General features: G+C 47.5%; 1 protein-coding gene across 8 annotated transcripts in view; it reads right to left on the bottom strand.

Annotated features, from left to right (window-relative positions):
- Positions 1–352: 352 nt before the first annotated feature.
- Positions 353–17214, bottom strand: part of GLCE (glucuronic acid epimerase) — a 43232-nt gene continuing 26370 nt past the window's right edge. For 6 of the 8 annotated variants that reach the window (XM_072043562.1, XM_072043565.1, XM_072043563.1 and 3 more), the window contains 3 exons: positions 10776–11338; positions 7212–7457; positions 353–4247 (listed from right to left, as the gene is read on the bottom strand). In XM_072043562.1, the coding sequence (XP_071899663.1) occupies positions 3223–4247; positions 7212–7457; positions 10776–11325 (1821 nt within the window). In that variant the 5' untranslated portion in view covers positions 11326–11338 and the 3' untranslated portion in view covers positions 353–3222. Of the gene's footprint in view, positions 4248–7211; positions 7458–10775; positions 11339–17214 lie in introns of those variants that run through there. The other 2 variants (XR_011812088.1, XM_072043566.1) reach the window with 2 other exon arrangements.

Raw genomic sequence — 17214 nt, 5'->3', positions numbered from 1 at the left:
TTACTAAGTCTCAGCTTCGTGTGGGTGTTTCTTCAGTGCCCAGTTATTTAAAACTCACCTCACAAAAATGAGATGAACTCCAAATGAGACGCATTTAGCAGAAGTAACTCACATCAGCAACACCCTGTGTGCGCTTTACTTGAGCGGACAGAATACGCACCTCTGGGCCTTATCCCAAATCAGAAACTCCTACCTGCTGGAGTAAAAACATTTTTCATCCTATTTCGAGACAAAAACCTGCCAGAATTCCCTAAAAGAAGACATCTCAAAAGACACCAAGATGATTGCTAACCAGCACTCACCTGCGATCACACGCAGGAGGTAAACACCGAAATAACGAAAAGGCCCCGTGTTTGTCTTAAGATAAAAAATTTATTTTACAATCTTATAAAGCAGCTTTACATTAAGCACAAACGTTGATCCATTTACTTTGTATATAAACATAGTAGAACCTTTCCTTCTGCAAAAAGTCATGTCTTGCCGTATATAAAACTAACATGTGCACATTGTGCTTAAACTGCAAAGTCTGTACAGCTTTACAAAGGACTACCCTTTACAAGAGCATCCTGTAAACAATTTATTGCATATTTAACACATGGTGTATATCCCACATGTAAAAATGTAGAAAAAATAAAGTACAATTACAAGGTGAATGAAAATAGCAGCTTTCAGTGAATGTCTTGCACAATGGCTGAGAAAAAACAGCACTGCCACACTTGTACAGTTGTGCTTGTGTCACTGGTTTGCATATACCCATGCGTACGATGTTTCCAATGAAGTCTATGTACAGTAAGCCTCATGGAAAGGTTAAACAGATCTTAGTCTCTAAGACCTTTGTCAGTTTGTAGACTGAAAAAGCACAGGAATAAAAATTTTAAGTGAATTCAATGACATTATGGGCACCGATGTCCAAAAATCCTCTCCCACTGCATAACTCTATTCAAAAAAACCAAAACCAAAACCAAAAACAACCAAGCAAACAAAAAGGAGAAGCCCCCACACTAATTCTCTTCACTTCTACAACCTCTGGTGGTGGTGGTTCAGTTTGTACATGTGCAAAGGCCAACAGAAATGCAGTGGAGATATTCAGGATAAGGTGGTCTGACACGACCGACCGCGCTGGCATTGCCAGCTATCGCTTCTGAGCTCATCTACCTGCTGGGCTGATTCCAATGAAGCATCACTGCACTTTTAAACTGGCATTAAAAAGGGGAAAGAAAAACAAAAATAAAAAATAAAAGAGGAAACTGTGGCCTCAGTAAGGCACCGGTACTGTCTCTTGAGCAGTACCCAAATAGTCTCTCTAGATTCCCCAAATCCAAAATGGGCAAAAGATGGAGGAAACACGCAGGAGAAAGATGTTTCTGTTTGTAGTGAGGACCAGTCATTTGGAAAGGAAGCACATTTTTCTGGGTTGTTTTCTGTGTGTGTGCACACGTGTAAGTAAAAACAAAAAAAAAAACCAAACACAAAAATTCACCTCTGCTAACTTTGGTATTGAAATTTCTCCTGTGACATCCACTTTTCACATTAATTGATATGATCATATAGCATGCGTTTGCAGAGATCAAGTAATTATAAAGTTGCTTCAAATATCTGCAAGAAATAGAAAAAAAAAGCATTATAAAAGAAAGAAAACAAACCAAAAATCAAGATGCACATTGTCCTTGTGCCCAGCGCTTCTGTGATTCGAATCAGCTTTGTTCTCCATACAAACACCGCAAGCTCAGCCCCCGCCTACACATACAACATGTAATAGGATCAGTGGAAAAACCCCAAAGCTAGTACATGTCCTTACCACGCTGGTGCATGTCGGGAGCTTTCGAGCCCGGGACTCGGAAAGCAAACACCAGCATGCCTTAACAGAGCTGATGACCTGATATTTGCTACGCTACCAAACTAAACAATACCGATCTAGTGATGCAATCGGTTGGTTTTACTCTCCTGCATCAACCAGGAACCTCCACGCTGAGAAGGCAGACCCGCGGTGGGCGTAAAGGAGTTATAAATACGAGAAAGAAACCGCCTGGTTTCTCCTGCTTTACGACAGGAAAGGAAAAGCGTTTGGGTTCTGACGCGTTTGGTTATTGCACAGGTCCCCTTGCTCGCTCGGCAGAGCCACGACGACAAAGCACAGCGAGTAAACCAGGGCCGGGGACGGAACGAGCCCCGACCATACGAGCGAGACGGCCGGCAGAGGCAAAACTTGATGTTAAAGCACAGAGGGAGCTGGAAAGCCCTTTGGGTAATTTACATTTTTAAAGTGCTGGATATACTTAAGCAGGTTAAAAATGAAAATCGCCATAGGGCAACGTTACCTAGCTCAAACTAAATTTCCTGTGCGCTACTCAAGGCGAGCTCCACGTCACACTCAGGAATTTACTACAGGTCTCCCAGCGAATGAAGTTGCCAATGTTGACAGAAACCTCTCGGATGGAATTAAAAAATACAGTACAAAACATTGGGCTCCACGACACGAGATTCCAGCTACCAGGGAGGACGTGACACCAGCAAACCTCGTAAATTTGGCTTCATAAAAAAAGGGGTGCCATGGTCGCAGGCTTTCCGCAGCCCACGTGCCCCACCGAATTGTGCTTAACGTGACGTGACTTTGAAGCCTGAACGCCGTCTGTGGGGTTTCTGCCCACACATCTTTAGAGAAACCATACAGATAAAGGATCTCCGTACAGAGAATTAAAAAAACTGGGTGTTTTTCACCCCCAAGAAAAGAATCCATATAAAAAGAAACACCTTGGAAAAGCTACACTGTCCACTACCCAGGCTACAAGGAAACACACACCGACTGCGTTACACCACAGGATCTACACACAGAACTCCATTTTTAAGGAGGCCACATACTAACTTCTCAGGCAAGTGCTGGATTTTAGAGACCTGTATGGCTTCTGTAAATATTTTCCTGCAAAACGGAAAAAAACAAAGACGTCCCCCAGCTCAGGAGCACGAAGGGGTTTTGCGTCGTGGGGCTAACTTCACGGTGGAGCACTAAGGACAGGCGAGCGAGCCGAAGTTCCCGAATCCTACCCATCAGACCCAAATATTTTCACACTGGAATGCAATAATTTCAGGAGATCAGTTCTAAGGATCACTTCTTTGAAACGGTCTGTAAAAATTGAGTATGCAACCTTTTAGAAATGCACCTCCGCCGAGCTCCGAGGAGCCAACCCAGGCCGACAGCAGGCACGGGGGCTTTGGTTGTCAGCTCTAGTTGTGCTTTGCCCTGCCGCCCCGCAGGTAGCTCTTCCACCTCTTGACGAACTCTTTGAAAATCGGGGCCTCGTCGATGGTGCTGAGCAGCTGGAGCTGGTTGATGTGGGTGGTGTGATAGTCCCAGCGGGCCAGGTTGGGAGCGGTGCCGAGCATGAAATGCCGGAGGTCGTAGATGGTCCCTGAGCCGGTGTCGTAGAGGGGCAGCATGGCCTTCAGGGACTCCATGCCCCGCTCGTAGAGCACCCGCGCCTCCTTCCCCAGCTTCTCCCCGGCCGTTTCCTTCAAGTCATAGAGCCCGATCAGCGAGTACATGAAGCCGTTGAGCACGAAGGAGCTGGGCGAGGTGGGGTACTCCTCGTACCAGTCGTGCCTGTTCATGAACACGGCTTTCACCCCGTGCTGCTCCGACGGCAGCTTGTAAGGCGCCGTGGCCCTCAGGGCCGAGCTGAGGAACGTGTGGTCCTTCGTCAGCAGGTAGGCCCGGACCAGTGTGGAGATGGCCTGGCCCTGGGCCATGGCCGAGTACCAGCCCGGGTCCAAGGACTTGAAGCCTTCCCCCAGCTTCCTCGTCACCATGATGGGCCAGCCGCCCCGCTCGTCCTGGTTCCTCACCAGCCAGCTGCTGGCAGCGAAAAAAGCCGCCATGTGAGCCGTGGCCGATATGGTGACGTTGTCGAGGAAGCCCCTTCCCTTCGCTACCAGCCTGACCACCTTCTTAGGCATGATTTTGGTTTGTTTCACGGCCTTCGTGTTGGAGAGGCCCACGCCCTTCCGCAGGTCGGTCACCAGGTCCCTGGTGACGGTGCTCCAGCTGGTGCGGGGCCCGATGCCGTAGTAGATGTCGCGGTCCTTGAAAGCGATGAGCTGCGTGTTGGAGACGTAGTGCACGGTGAAGAGCTGGTTCTTCTCCGTTGTCTCCAGGACCACGGAAATGCTCCCGTTCGTTACGAATTTGAGATCAAAAGAGATAATGAAATCTCGGCTGTTCCCAAGCTGCAGAGACACCCCCTCGGTATTTTCTGCAAAACAAACAAACAAAAACCTGTCAGCCGTAAAGCCCTCGTTTTTTCAAAACTCTTTGAGATAGCGAGTGAGAGTGCAGCTTCCAGAGGCAACCAGTTACCAGACAAAATCCAAATGCTTTTAGGGTAGCTGATCAATAATTCACGCGGCCTCTTCTTTCCGTACATGTATTATTTAATTAAGCATAAACGTCAATCCGTGCGCAGCAGCACCAGGGGCTCCACAAATTGCTTGGTCCAACACTTTGAAAAGTGAAAGATGTAGGGGTGCAGCAGGGACTGGCACAATTTGGGGCGTAGGAAAGCTAAAGAAAGGCGAGTAATGGGGGGATCTTACTCAGTTGGTCCCAGGAGGACACAGAGCTGGACTCCTGCAGCACACAGGGACAGGATGAGGAGCAGCAGCCACGTTGCAAGCACAAAAACCCCAAGCAGGCATTAGGATGACAAGAGAAAGACCAGGGGAGAATAAATTCCCCCCTTTGAGCGTGCCGGACACCTGAAGTTGGTGTCTCGCTGCCTCCTCTTCAGTAGCTCAAAATACAAGGCAACAAGCACCCTTTTGTTCCAAACTGGAAATTTAACTTGGCAGAAAGCAAAACAAAACCGGGGCGTCGCTGGTAGAGCCGCATTTCTGAATAAAGCTCTGCTTTCAGCAAACAAGCTGGGAGTGCTGAGAAGCAAGTATTTAGGATCCCGCTGGGACTAACATTTACATCTGTGATTTTTTCTTTCCCAACATGTTCCAAAACCCAGCGCTCTGATTATTTTAACGGAAGGAAAAAGAAACTAATATAGAAAGGCTAACGTGTTAAAATTATTTATTAACCTCTCCATTGGCAAAACTCAGTTTAATTAAAATATATCTATGTATATTAAATAAAGCTCCTAGGCAATACCACATAAAGAAACCCGGTGTTCTCTCTCAGGCTAGGTTTTAAAATGTAAAATCAACTCCTCCCCAAAAAACCTCCACCAGAAGATCAAAGGGCTAATTAGTTTGTAAGGCTGTGCGCAAATCCTATAGCTTTGAAGGCACAGAGGGATGATAAACACTTACAGACAGTCATTTTGAATTAATGGCTTTTCACCGAATAAAACTCTCCTGTGTGAGGCAATTGTTTTCCTTTTTTTTTGCTACTTCTTGATGTGTGAAATATCCCATAAATATTTCTGTGCGCAGAAAGTGGGTTATGGTCAGCCTTCCCTGAATAACAGAGGCTTCTCCCTATCTCCCCAGCTAATCTATTGCATTTTGCATCACGCTCCGTTTCCACATCTCGCACTGGAGGCTGCTATTGTAGCGTACCTATTATTTCGACTGAATGTCATGTTTTCAAGTCTTTGAAAGCAAAAGCTTCCCTCCTTTGAGTTTGGGAGATCAGCATCTGCCTTTGGAGAAAAAAAGAGAAAAAAAAAAGAGGCAGAGCGCTTTGCCACGCAACATTTTGCTCCGATGAAGAATCTAATTAAAAAAATCGCGCTCGCGATTCCTGTCAGCCACGTTTTATGGTTCCTTGTAAATAAATGCTCGTGTGATACCAAAGTGAATTATAATAGAGGAAAAGTTTTCAGAAGCGAAGGAAAACCAAAGGCTGCCTGTTCTCTGCACAGCCTTAAGCACCCATAAATCCATTACTTAAGGCCATCCAAGATGAGTGGATGCATACTGTGGCCTTCAAGCCCCGCAGATTACTCTGCCATCAATAAAGGATGAGGAGAGAATACATAACAGATCTCTTAGCCTCTCCTCTCCCTGTATTTATCTACTACAAAGACACGAGAGTGTTCGACATTTTTTCCCTAGAGACCCAGGCCTAAGGTGCCAACTGAAAATTACTTCATTGTCTTTTTAAGTAATGGACTCATTAATTCTAATGGGTATTGATTGGAGAAAAATACATTACGTCCTTATTAATGAGCCTGTCCTAGCACAAAGGAAACCCTTGCATGAAATAATGAATTTCTCAAAATAAACCTCTGCTAAGTACAAACCAGAATATTTTAAAAGTCAAGAGGCAGCAACAAAATGCACCTCGTGCCCCTATGGGCAACGAGAGCCTGTGTGCAGCCCCAGACCTTCGGGATCAGCCGGGACGTGGTGGGGGAAGATTTGAGCAGCTCCTTGAGTCACAGGAGCTGGGAGCTCCAACATCACGTCTGTGCTGGCCAGGAGTCACTGGAGGAGCTTTTGGTGCCCCTCTATCCATAGGGTTTGCTCTCCTCCCTTAAAGAGCGGTGTAAAAACCCTTAGAAAAACATTTGTTGCCTATGCACGATCGCTCCAACATAGAAGCTGATCTAATTAGGGAGACAGATCCTTCCTGAAGCAGCAGCTCAGGGCAGAAAGCACAAAAAAAAACCATCCCCTGCCCTCTGAAAATACCGACACTGTACGTGTGCACTTGTGCCCTGTTTAAGGCTACCTGAGTTAACCAGAACCGAGGGCTGCACGGTGCTCCAATTTTGCAAAAATAATTGCATCCCAAAGAAGAGAGGCACAGGGTCCAACCGGCCCGTCACACGTGCTCCATTTGCTCAAGGCTGAAAATAGCCTTTATCTGTCATCTCTCAGCAGAGGCTTACCACACGTCAGCACCACTTCCCAGCCTTCACAACTGGTTAAATATTTTTGCTTCTATTTTGGAACAGAAGCTAAAAGGCTCAGGAAACGCGAGCCGAGCTTCTCTGTCAAGCTGCATTGCCCTCCATGTGTACATCCACACATTTTTTCATTAAAATAACGGGACTGCAAAAAGCAGCGCTGGAGAGACAACAGAAGAAAAGAAAAACTCCAGAGGTAGAGGAACAAAACGGCATTTTCGGGAGAGGTTATTAAGGATGGAAAGTCGCTTAGGATGTCCAAAACCACATTAAATCGTGGAAAGTTAAAGCTCCCTCGGTACCATCTGAGCAAATGAACAAACGTGGCTGAGCTGCTAGCTATTTACGATAACCCACCTGGAGCAACAAACTGTTTAACACTTGTGAACTTGGTTTTGTCGGGCACTGTGGAAAGCGAACAGCCCTTGGGTACCGTCCACTCCGCGGACCTGCCGGCTTTGTCCTTGTCTTCGGCTGTTTCGTACACCTCGATGTGAGGTGGCTTCTCCGTCAGGTTCTTGCTGTAGTGACTTAACCCATACTGTGCAATCTGGATGGGATAGAAATAGCCTTGAGGTCCCCACTGCGTGGATAATGGTACACCTGCGAGAGAGGGAGAAAATGAGTGTTTTAACAGCACATCCTCAAAAAAAAAACAGCGTTTGCAGCCCCGCACACTCCTCCTCCTCCATTCCCCATCACTGCTTTACTTCTGGAGGATGATATTTGTAGGCGTCGCTATGATTTAGGCTCACGGAAAGTCCATCTCCAGGAACGAATTCCTCCCATTTACACTGGCATCCGTGACCAGCCAGAACTGAGCAGAGGGGAATGGCAGAGAAGTCCTTATCGTGGCCTTCCATGCATTCTCATTTAATTGTTTACTGAAGCATCATACTTATTTTAAAATACATTTAAAAAGCCCTAATAGATTTTTTCCCCCTACCCTGGGGACCACTAAATCTCCAGATGACGTTACATACAGCGCAATCCCTTTAACACCGCATCAATCTTCTCAAATTAAGTGTGTGAGCTCTGCCTACATTTCGGATAGAGCTACTTGATGCTCAGAGAGCAGCGTAGCAGCACCCACAAACTGCTCCAATTACCCGTTCCCTAGGTCTCTCCCGAAGTCTTGAGGTTTTTTGGGAACAAACACCCAACCTCAGCATATCAACCCAAAGTGGGAATCCATCACCGTGACCCTCTTGCAGGAAACCCAGCACATTTAGCACTGTAAGCCTTTGCACGCACAAAAGGAAGATGAAAACAAGCAAGTTGGCATTTGCACCATTTTCCCCTTTGGCAATGTCAAGCTCAGAAACTAATTTTGCCCGAAACCTGGTGCAACGAAAATACTGCTTAAACTCAATGGAAAAAGATAGGTTTTTCATACATATTTCTGTGCTTCGCGCTCCTAATAAATATCACTGATGGAGATGTGATGGCTGAGTGCTGCCTGAAGAGAAAACCATCATGGGAAACATTTAAATATCGTGTATTATCTCAACTCCTGAAAGCCAGCTCGCTCATTAACGTTAAGCATTTTCAGTTAAAGAGTGCATTCAGTGAGACTGAAAGATGCAAAGAAAGAAATCTGCCGTAAGAGCTTTACTTGAAATTTATACAAGATGACAAGATTAAATTCTCCAGGTCATAGGACATAACAACACATTAACCTTGCAAAAAGAGAGAAGGTGAAAATGTAACACGAGGCTTTTATCACGCCACAATATGAGAATTTCTGGGGCTGGAACGATGCAAGGCAAGAGCCTAAAACTACCTGCGAAAATGTTTTAATATTAAATCTCCTTCTCTACAACACACAACTATTTCTCCAATCTATTTGCTGGATGCCAATAACTCTCCTGCCTTCACAAAAGCCAGGCTCTGGCACCACATTTCACGGTGACAGCTCTTAAATCACATGCTGCAAAAATGCGAGGTTTATAAATGACTAAGCAAATTGGCCAGCGTTAGCCCCGCTTGTTTCTCGAGGCTTAAGCAAAGAGAGCAGCAAAGCGCTGAGCCTCGCGCTCCCCGGTGTGCACATTTGGCCAGGCAAGAGGCTGCAGGATCCACTGCCTCGGAATTAGTTCTTACCGGATTTAGGTTTTTCACCGAAGCGCTGCATTTCATACAAAAACTGGTGGTGCTTCCAGACCTACGTCCTACCCTCCAACAACAAAACAAGCACCCGTAGCTACTATTTATATCCCCAAGGTGTATTTAGCCAGCAATTACCCCAGCAATAAGCAAGGCAAACCCCTCTCCTCAGCCTCTCGCAGCCCAAACCTGAGCAGAGCAACACTCACACCAGGGATTCGTAGCTACCAGGGTGAGTTTGCACATTTGGTAAGAAAGCATGGGGAAGTCCCTGCTCAGAGCAGGCTCGTCCTGCTCTCACGGTGCCCTCAGCACCTTCCTTTCCCTCTTTTGTATGACCACTTTCAGAGCAATTCCTTCAAACCCTGCCTTTAATACAGGAGCATGGGACAAGAGCTGTGATGGTGTTCTCCCTCTCTGCTGACACCAAAATAGTAGTAACAGAAATGCTGAAAAACACTGTGTTGAAGCTCTTTAAAACAAGTGTAGGTAAGATTCAGAGTTCAAACTAAGAAATCATCCCTTTTAATAGCCTAATTTGTCACATTACATAACATCTACCGAAAAGTTTGCGAGCTTCCTTTCTCCAAAACGGATTTGAAATTCAGATAAAGAATACTGAATGAGAAACACGCGTTTGGGTGATGCCCAAGCTAAGAAAACAAAGAAACCTTAAAAAAGACTGGCATGCCCCGTGCGTTTGTTTGCGTGAACTCTTCACAGACAAATTAATTGCTCGACATGGCAGCTCTCTGCAGTGACCGTACCAGGGGAAGGGCTCACATCAACACAGCAGAGCAACACCAATCACTGCGATGTGTGAAAATTAATGTGTTTTAGTCCTTAAGCGAAACCTGCTCTTCAATTTACAAGGGGTCACAGTATCACATTCTATAATAGTTTTTTTTTTTTTAAGTCATTAATTTTTTAATTTGAAACCCAACAAGCATTTCCTGCGATTAAATCTTTGCCAAGACACGGGGAGACCTTGCCTACTAATTACCGACGGCGCAGTTTAGCGAAAGCACGAAGTGGAGAGGTGCTTTAATTTGATGTGAGGACTTAGAAGAGGAGGCTCTAAGAGCCTTTCAAGCCCACGGGCAGTTCTTCGAAACCTCCCGGCATCGCTCAGGGTAGCTCAGCCTTTCCCAGCGCCCATACCCTGATTACTCAGAGCTTGCACAAGGCCAGGCTTTGACAGAGCTAATCCCACGCTGAGCAAAACATCGGTGGCTTTTCCGGAGCAGCCCACAGCGGGCGGATGGTCTGACCGGTATAATTGGAGCACCGCCCTGGCCACACAGGGAGCGTGGATGGTGTTAAAGCACCGTGAGCACAAAGACAAAAGCCGAATGTGGAGCAGCCGGGCGGTGTCACAGCTGCCACTGGTGCCATTTGGCTCAGGGAGCATCAGCCCTGCTGCTGCACCCGTGTCCGCAGGGAAGGGGGAGTCTACGCAGAAAGCAGGGCCAGGCCTGTGGGGTTTTTTTGGTTTTGTTTGCTTGTCTGAAAAATACTGCTGGCTCCCTGACAGATGCTGCAAGCGTCGATGACCATGCCAACACCTGACAGCAGCGCTGCAAGAGAAGTGTCCTGGCCCTCAGGAGATGGCTGCGGTAACACCAGCGAGGCACCAAGGAAGCTGGTGAAATCCCAAAACTCGGTATGACGGTGGGGCTTCCACAAGACTTCTCTGAGTAAAGGGATTTTTATCTGGACCACCATGACAAAATTAGGAGCCCTGTGCATCTCAAATAACAACAGTAAATTTAAGAAGCATTTCAACTATAAAAAAAAAAAATGCTGAACACAAACCTTCAACACCACTTATGCACTTCACTCTGTCTCGAACCTCTACGTTGTAGCCCTCGAAGGACATAAAGACCCCGTCCGGGTGGTAAGGTGCTCTTTGTGTGTATACTTTGGAGTAGCTATGAGAGAATTCAAACCTGTCATAACCATCGTACTGAGCAATTTTCCCATAAACCTCAAAGTATTTCTCTACCCAGCTGAACGGCAGGAAGACCTCGCTGCCTTCCCTCCTCCCTTTGATGGTGTGCTCGTCGTTGATCAGACAGTCAATCTCCTCATACTTCGGCCCCGGGGCTTTGTTGAAGCCTCCCACGACGGGGGGAGCCTTCTGCTGCTCCTGGGGCGAAGCCTCCTCGCTCTGCCGGCCCCCGTCGCGTGCGGGCCCCTTGCTGCTGGCGGCGGCCCCACGGCGTTCGAGGCTGCCGGGGCTGCGGGGGAAGGGGCCGGCCCGGTCCGAGGAGCATCGGTTCCACAGCAGCACCGTCACCAGCGTGAAGAGGGCGCAGATGATGATCAGAGTCTTGTAGTTGACCCGAGCTGCCAGGCAACGCATATTCACACCATACCTGAAAAATAAACAGAAAACGGGGTTAGGAAATGGTGCTCAGCAGGCCTGACAGCAGAAACGTTCACAGAATCACTGAGGATGGCAAAGAGCTGCAAGGTCATCATGGCCAACCATCAGCCTGACCTACAGAACAATCCCATCGTTAAACCATCTCCCTTTGTAGCTACCTCTATGAAGAGATAACCCACATAAGATGGCTCCACAACCACATATCTCTTCAGTTCCTCCAGGGACAGGGACTCCACCACCTCCACACCATCCCCTTGGGTCCTGTTGCTGTCCCCAAGGGTCAGAGCTCAGTGCCTGCCCCTCTGCTCCCCCTGAGGGAGCTGCAGGCCGCCATGAGGCCTCCCCTCGGCCTGCTCTGAGCAGAGCAAACCACAACATGGCTGGGGCTGGAGCCACCTCTGGCTTGGTCCTCAGATGCTCCTCATACACCTCACCCTCTGACTTTTTACCATCTGTTGCCCTCCTTTGTACCTACTCTTTCTACATCCCCTGGCACTGTGATCCAGCCTTTGTTCCTGCTGGTGATCGCCCCATGGTCTGAGCCATCACCACCTCCCTGTAGGGCCTCTCTACCGTCAAGGAAATCAACAGCTCCTCCTAATTTAGCATCGAATAAAGCACCAGCAGAGCCTTGCTTCAGTGTAAGGTGCTGCCAGGTGCACCCCGTGACAGTATTTTGTGAGAAGGGGGCAGGTAGGGACACCTAAAAGAGCATTTTATTTGTTTTCCCAGCTCTCCCCTTCATTCTTTCTCCAGACAATTGTACCGAGCAACGATTCACCCCGGGCTGTGACAACACAGCAGCATGGCACGCTGTGAGAGGCTGAGAAATCCCCTGGGGATCGGTGAGCAGATCCTCTCCAGCACAGGAGGAGGACAGGCCCTCAGCAGAAAGCCACCACCTCCAGCACAGCGAGAGGGCTGCCAGCAGAGCAGCCCTACGAGCACAACCTAAATCAAAACCAGCCACAATCGCTGACATGAAAAGGGATGTGTGTTTTCCCTCTTTATTATTTCTTAAAAGCACAACAGCAAGCTATAAACAGCTTCGGAGATGAGGCTTAGTGCCGGATCGATACGCACCTCAGATGCACTTCCAAAACAGCACGGTGCTGGCACCCGGCATCTACGGTGCTCTCGGCTCCTGCAGTCCCTGCAGAGGCTGAGGACAGCCCGAGGCTGTCCCACAGACAGACAGACTTCCACAGACATGCTGGGGACTCACCGTGCTTGCTCCTCGAGCAGAAGGCAGAAGCCACAAAAAGTCTCTCTGCTTTATTTTTCCCTGCTAGATGGATCTCCTGCTGCATGCAGTGTGCCCCAACACCGCTGTCACACCCCAGCAAGAAGCAAGGGTGAGCAGCACAAAGACAAAACCCAGAAGTTTGAGTGATTTTTGTATCGTAGCCCTGAGCTTTTATCAGCGCCAAAGCCTATCTTAAGATGCATTTGGGCTTCCCACACCAGAGCCAGAACTGAAGAGGGGAACCAAAACCCACCGAGCTCCTGCAGCACAAGTCCCCCTGGAGCCGTCCTGTTAATCGAGGAGCTCCAGAACCCATCCCAGTCCAGCTGACAGACACCCACACAAGTTCACCACACACGAGGAAGAGCAGTTTCACCTCAAATTGCCCCCCCACCTTTTTTATTTTTAACTGGAAACAATTATCTCGCACCAGTTTTATGCTTCCACACCGTAAGCACCATCTGGTCATTTAAAACTGGACTTTAAAAGATAAGTGTCTTATTTTCTGAAAGCCCAGTTTACTGCAAGCTTTTAGAGAACATAAATTTATATCTAATTGTATTTTTATGGAAATGCTAGCATAAGAATAAATCCAATTTTCTGCATCAGCAGATAATTTTTAGTGATGATGCTTTCAGGATGACCCCAACAAATACGCTCTGCTCTTTTTACACACAGGGATAATTCACTTTTAAACAGGGAATAACGTTTCTGACACACTTCACCCCTACCTATAAAACTCCAAATTAATTAAACCATCTGCATCACCGGGGGACAGTGAGAGGGAAGGGGGAAACACCACCACCGCAATTTTGATGCTCCCATTACCCCGTGTTTTTAAAGCCGAGCCTGGGCACACTGTTACGATCGGCTCTGATTTCATTTGGGTTGTGCTTGGAAAGCAGAGATGCAATTTCCCACCCTCCAAGAGCAGGAGGGATGGGGCATCCTTCTCTCCCCAGCTGCAGGGGTGTCACAGACCGGCCCCAAGACAAGAGTCCAACCGCATCCGGGGCTCCGTGGTGAGGCTGCTGAAATATTTGGCTTTTATCAACTAAAAACAAACTAAAGAGGGCTCGGAAAGCAAAGTGGAGTATTTGCAGAGACCCATCGCGTTAAATCTCACCAGTCACCGAAAAATCTAGAACTATCAGTGCAGGAGGGAGGTTTATTGCATGTTAAATGGGTAGATGGATTTTTTTTTATTCAACGGGAGAAGAAAGAATTCAGGATTTCCACAGCAGAAAGAGGTAATTTAAACCTGCAAAGGGACTCTGTTAAATTGCTTTATTCCCTCGCTACTCTCATGAAAAGGATTTCATCGCGTAATACTTAAAAGATTTAAGGAATGAGAGATGGAAAAGTATTTCAAGGTATGAAATAACAAATCCATGAGACCCGGGTTTGCTTTCTCCCCTTTTTGCTGGACCACGTAAGGGCTGAGGCTGCGCACCCGAACACCCCCAGCCCAAACCTCGAGGCATGGGCTGTTCACCAGTCGGTCCCTATCCCCCAGAAATGCTGGGACCACAACTTTTGAAGTGCAAATTCTTCAGTTCAGAAGCCAGGCAAAAAATTCCTCCAGTTCCTCTGCTGAATTAGGACTGGGGGCAACAGGAGCTGCCGGCAGGACCCCGTGCGTTGCTGTAAGGCGCAGCCCCAGGGCTCACGCTCCTCCTGGAAGAAGCACCCAAGCAATCTACAAATTACTGCTGGCTTTGTTTTCCTCTGCTTCTGCACTTGCTCTACATGCCATCATTAAACTAATTAAAATGCAGGAAAATAACATTTCTTACAGAGCGAACGGGTTTGCGGCCCCCAAAAGGGATGCATTTAGAGACGCTTATTTTTGCCAGCTCCAGTGAGGTGTCAAGGCCTCGGAAACATCATTTTTAGCATAAAGAACAACGGAGCTCCATAAATATAAAGCCTTGCTGCTGCTGCTTTCTTACTCATGCCTGGAAAAAGGACAAACCTTGGTGCTCCACGCTGTGAGGCAGGAACCAGCGGTCCCTGCTGCGTATCAGAGTGACAGCTTCAGCTCCGGTACGCGTTTCTTAAAGAAAAGCAACTTATTTGCTGCAATATTTATTAAGAAGCCTCTTTGTACGAGGGCATTTTGAACTGCAGAACTGTGTTGAATATATTCAAAGCAGGAATTTCTCTGAAGCCCAAATCATTGTCAGATTTCCGTGTGTTCAAGGGGAAATGAATGTATATACACACACATTTATTTATATATTTGTAGCCCATGTATAAATGCATACAGAATCGCCAGACTTCCCGGGAAGTGGGGACACATCTGGGGACACCTCCGTGACAGCGGCTGGCCGTGTGTACACTCATTCCTTGATGGCTAACACTAGTTTTTGCACTTACTCTTTTCCCTGAGCGCCGACGTGCCCGTTTCCCTTTGATCACCACCCGCAGCAGCTGAGGAGCCTCTTGCTGCAGTTCTGCACTTCGCTCCCGGGTCCAGGAACCAGCTGGAGAGCTCCCGTGACACTTAGCATTTCTTTGGTTTTCCAGGAACCATTAAAAGAAAACTATTTCAATAAACCGGTCCAGTTTTGTTTTGTTTTTTTTTTTTTAAGCTCAGTGGGAGTTACACAAGAGTGTTAATCCGAAAACAGAGTTACAGCAGATGCCACATCACATCCTCCCCCGAAGTTTTCCATCTCAGCCCGTTCAGGGATTGATGCGATGTTTCCCAAACGCTCCCCACTTTTCCATAGTGCTATTTCTACGCACACAGTGCCTGCACCTATCAAAGATCTTCAGCCAAACCTAATTCTAAATGAATGTCAGAGCCTCTCGTGAACTTAGCTATTCACTGGCATTTCATTCTTCCTCAAGGGTCTGTGTTGTTTTTTTTGTTTTTTTTTTGGAAGTCTGTACTATCAACACCAAATTGTCCTTTAAACAAAAATGCAGGATCTTTTAATGCAAACGTAACAACTGTTGTATTTACTGTCAAAACCGGTAAGAGGACTCTTTCTGTGTGAAAATCCCAAGATGACAGCACAGAATTTCCAGCCCGGGAACTCAGCTGCCTTTCCTCCCCCATCACCACGCTCTCTACAAAGCACCCGGTGAACAGGACAAGCCTTTGTATCGGCATGAGCATCCCTGGAAGAAGGGAAGCAAACAGAAAAATGAAATCTGGAATCAGAAAAAGAAAACTGGCACTAAAATGAGAAAATGAGTTTCTGCAAGAACTCCCAGTTTCCTTCAAGGCATCATTCTGGTTAATCCCTCTTATGAGTTCGGAACGGCGCTGGGCACCGTGGGCTGGTGACAACTGCTCCCTGCAGCCCTGTGGAGCAAAGCCACGGCCCCCTGGAAAGTAAAAACACCAACCCCACTGCCAGGTAACTCATGCCCATTGAAGAACCAGCCCTTCCCAACATCTTTAAGAGGTTCCTTCTCTTGTTCTGCGCTCCCACCCCACGCAGCTCCCTTTGCAGCGAGCCGTGCTCAGCGGGACGCAGCGCCCGTGCCAATTCCCATAGCGCACTTTCGAAACAAGAGATACAATAATTGACTTATTATTATTATTAAAGCTTGCCTTTCCACTGCCCTGACGCAAGAGCAAAATGCAAAATCCCTTTTCCTGCAGGGAGGCAGGGCCAGCTGTGGGCAGGCTGGGTGCCCGGGCAGGATGGTGCCGCACGCGCTCCGATGCCACCCTGGTGAGCCTGGCACCCATCTGGGTGCAATCCCAGCACCACCAGCCCTCAAAACAATGCATGCCTTCCTGAACAAGTCACCCAAATTAAAAAAAAAAACATCCCCAAAAGCACCCTTCCTTACCTTCCTACCTTACCTTCGGTGCGCTTCACCAGTAACCGGCACGGAGCCGCCCGCTGAGACCCGGGAGGTCTCGGAGCAGCCGAGCGCACGGGCTCTGTGTTTGCTCGGCAGGAAGACGGGCAGTATTTTTACTTAAGACCAGGGATTTCTGCTGAATAGCGATAAGCTACCTATTTACTTTGAAGCCTCTACGCCGGGCTAAGCCATTTAGCGCAGGGAGAAAAAAAACCCGAGCGGCGACTGCCAATCTGAGATACGTTTAACCCAATATTTAAAGAAGAGACACTGGAACGTCAGTAATAGCCTGATCTAAAAGTTATCCTCGGCTACACGCAAACCTCAGGCAGAATTTTCCCCCCATTTCCCATTCATTACACGCAGCAAAATGCTATTCGGTCCAGTCATTAGACTAGCCCAATGTTTTGTAACGGAGAGGATAAAAAAAAAAAAAGAACTCAGGGCTTGTTTTTAATAAGTGCGGAAAATTAAATCTTTTGGATAATTTAATATCAAAACTTCTCATCCTTTGCCAAAGCTTACTTATGCCTTAAAATGAGACATTTACGGATTATTGAAGCTTCCTGACAGTTCTGTGCTTCCCAAATGCGTTTCGCCTGCGTCCAAAACCTGCCCGTGCTGGCTCCTCGATGCCCTGCCTAAAACCCATACCTGTTGCCCCACGCTGGGGCATTTTGCACGATGCCACGCACCGGGGACAACCACTGGAAATATTCTGACAACAGAAGAATTTATCAGGACCCGGCCAACTGGTCTGAACAGCCAAGCCTTGTTTCTAACCTTTTGTG

Source organism: Anas platyrhynchos, chromosome 11 (genome assembly GCF_047663525.1).
Source record: "Anas platyrhynchos isolate ZD024472 breed Pekin duck chromosome 11, IASCAAS_PekinDuck_T2T, whole genome shotgun sequence".
Classification (NCBI taxonomy): Eukaryota; Metazoa; Chordata; class Aves; order Anseriformes; family Anatidae; genus Anas; species Anas platyrhynchos.
This window is presented reverse-complemented; position numbering and strand designations above follow the sequence as displayed.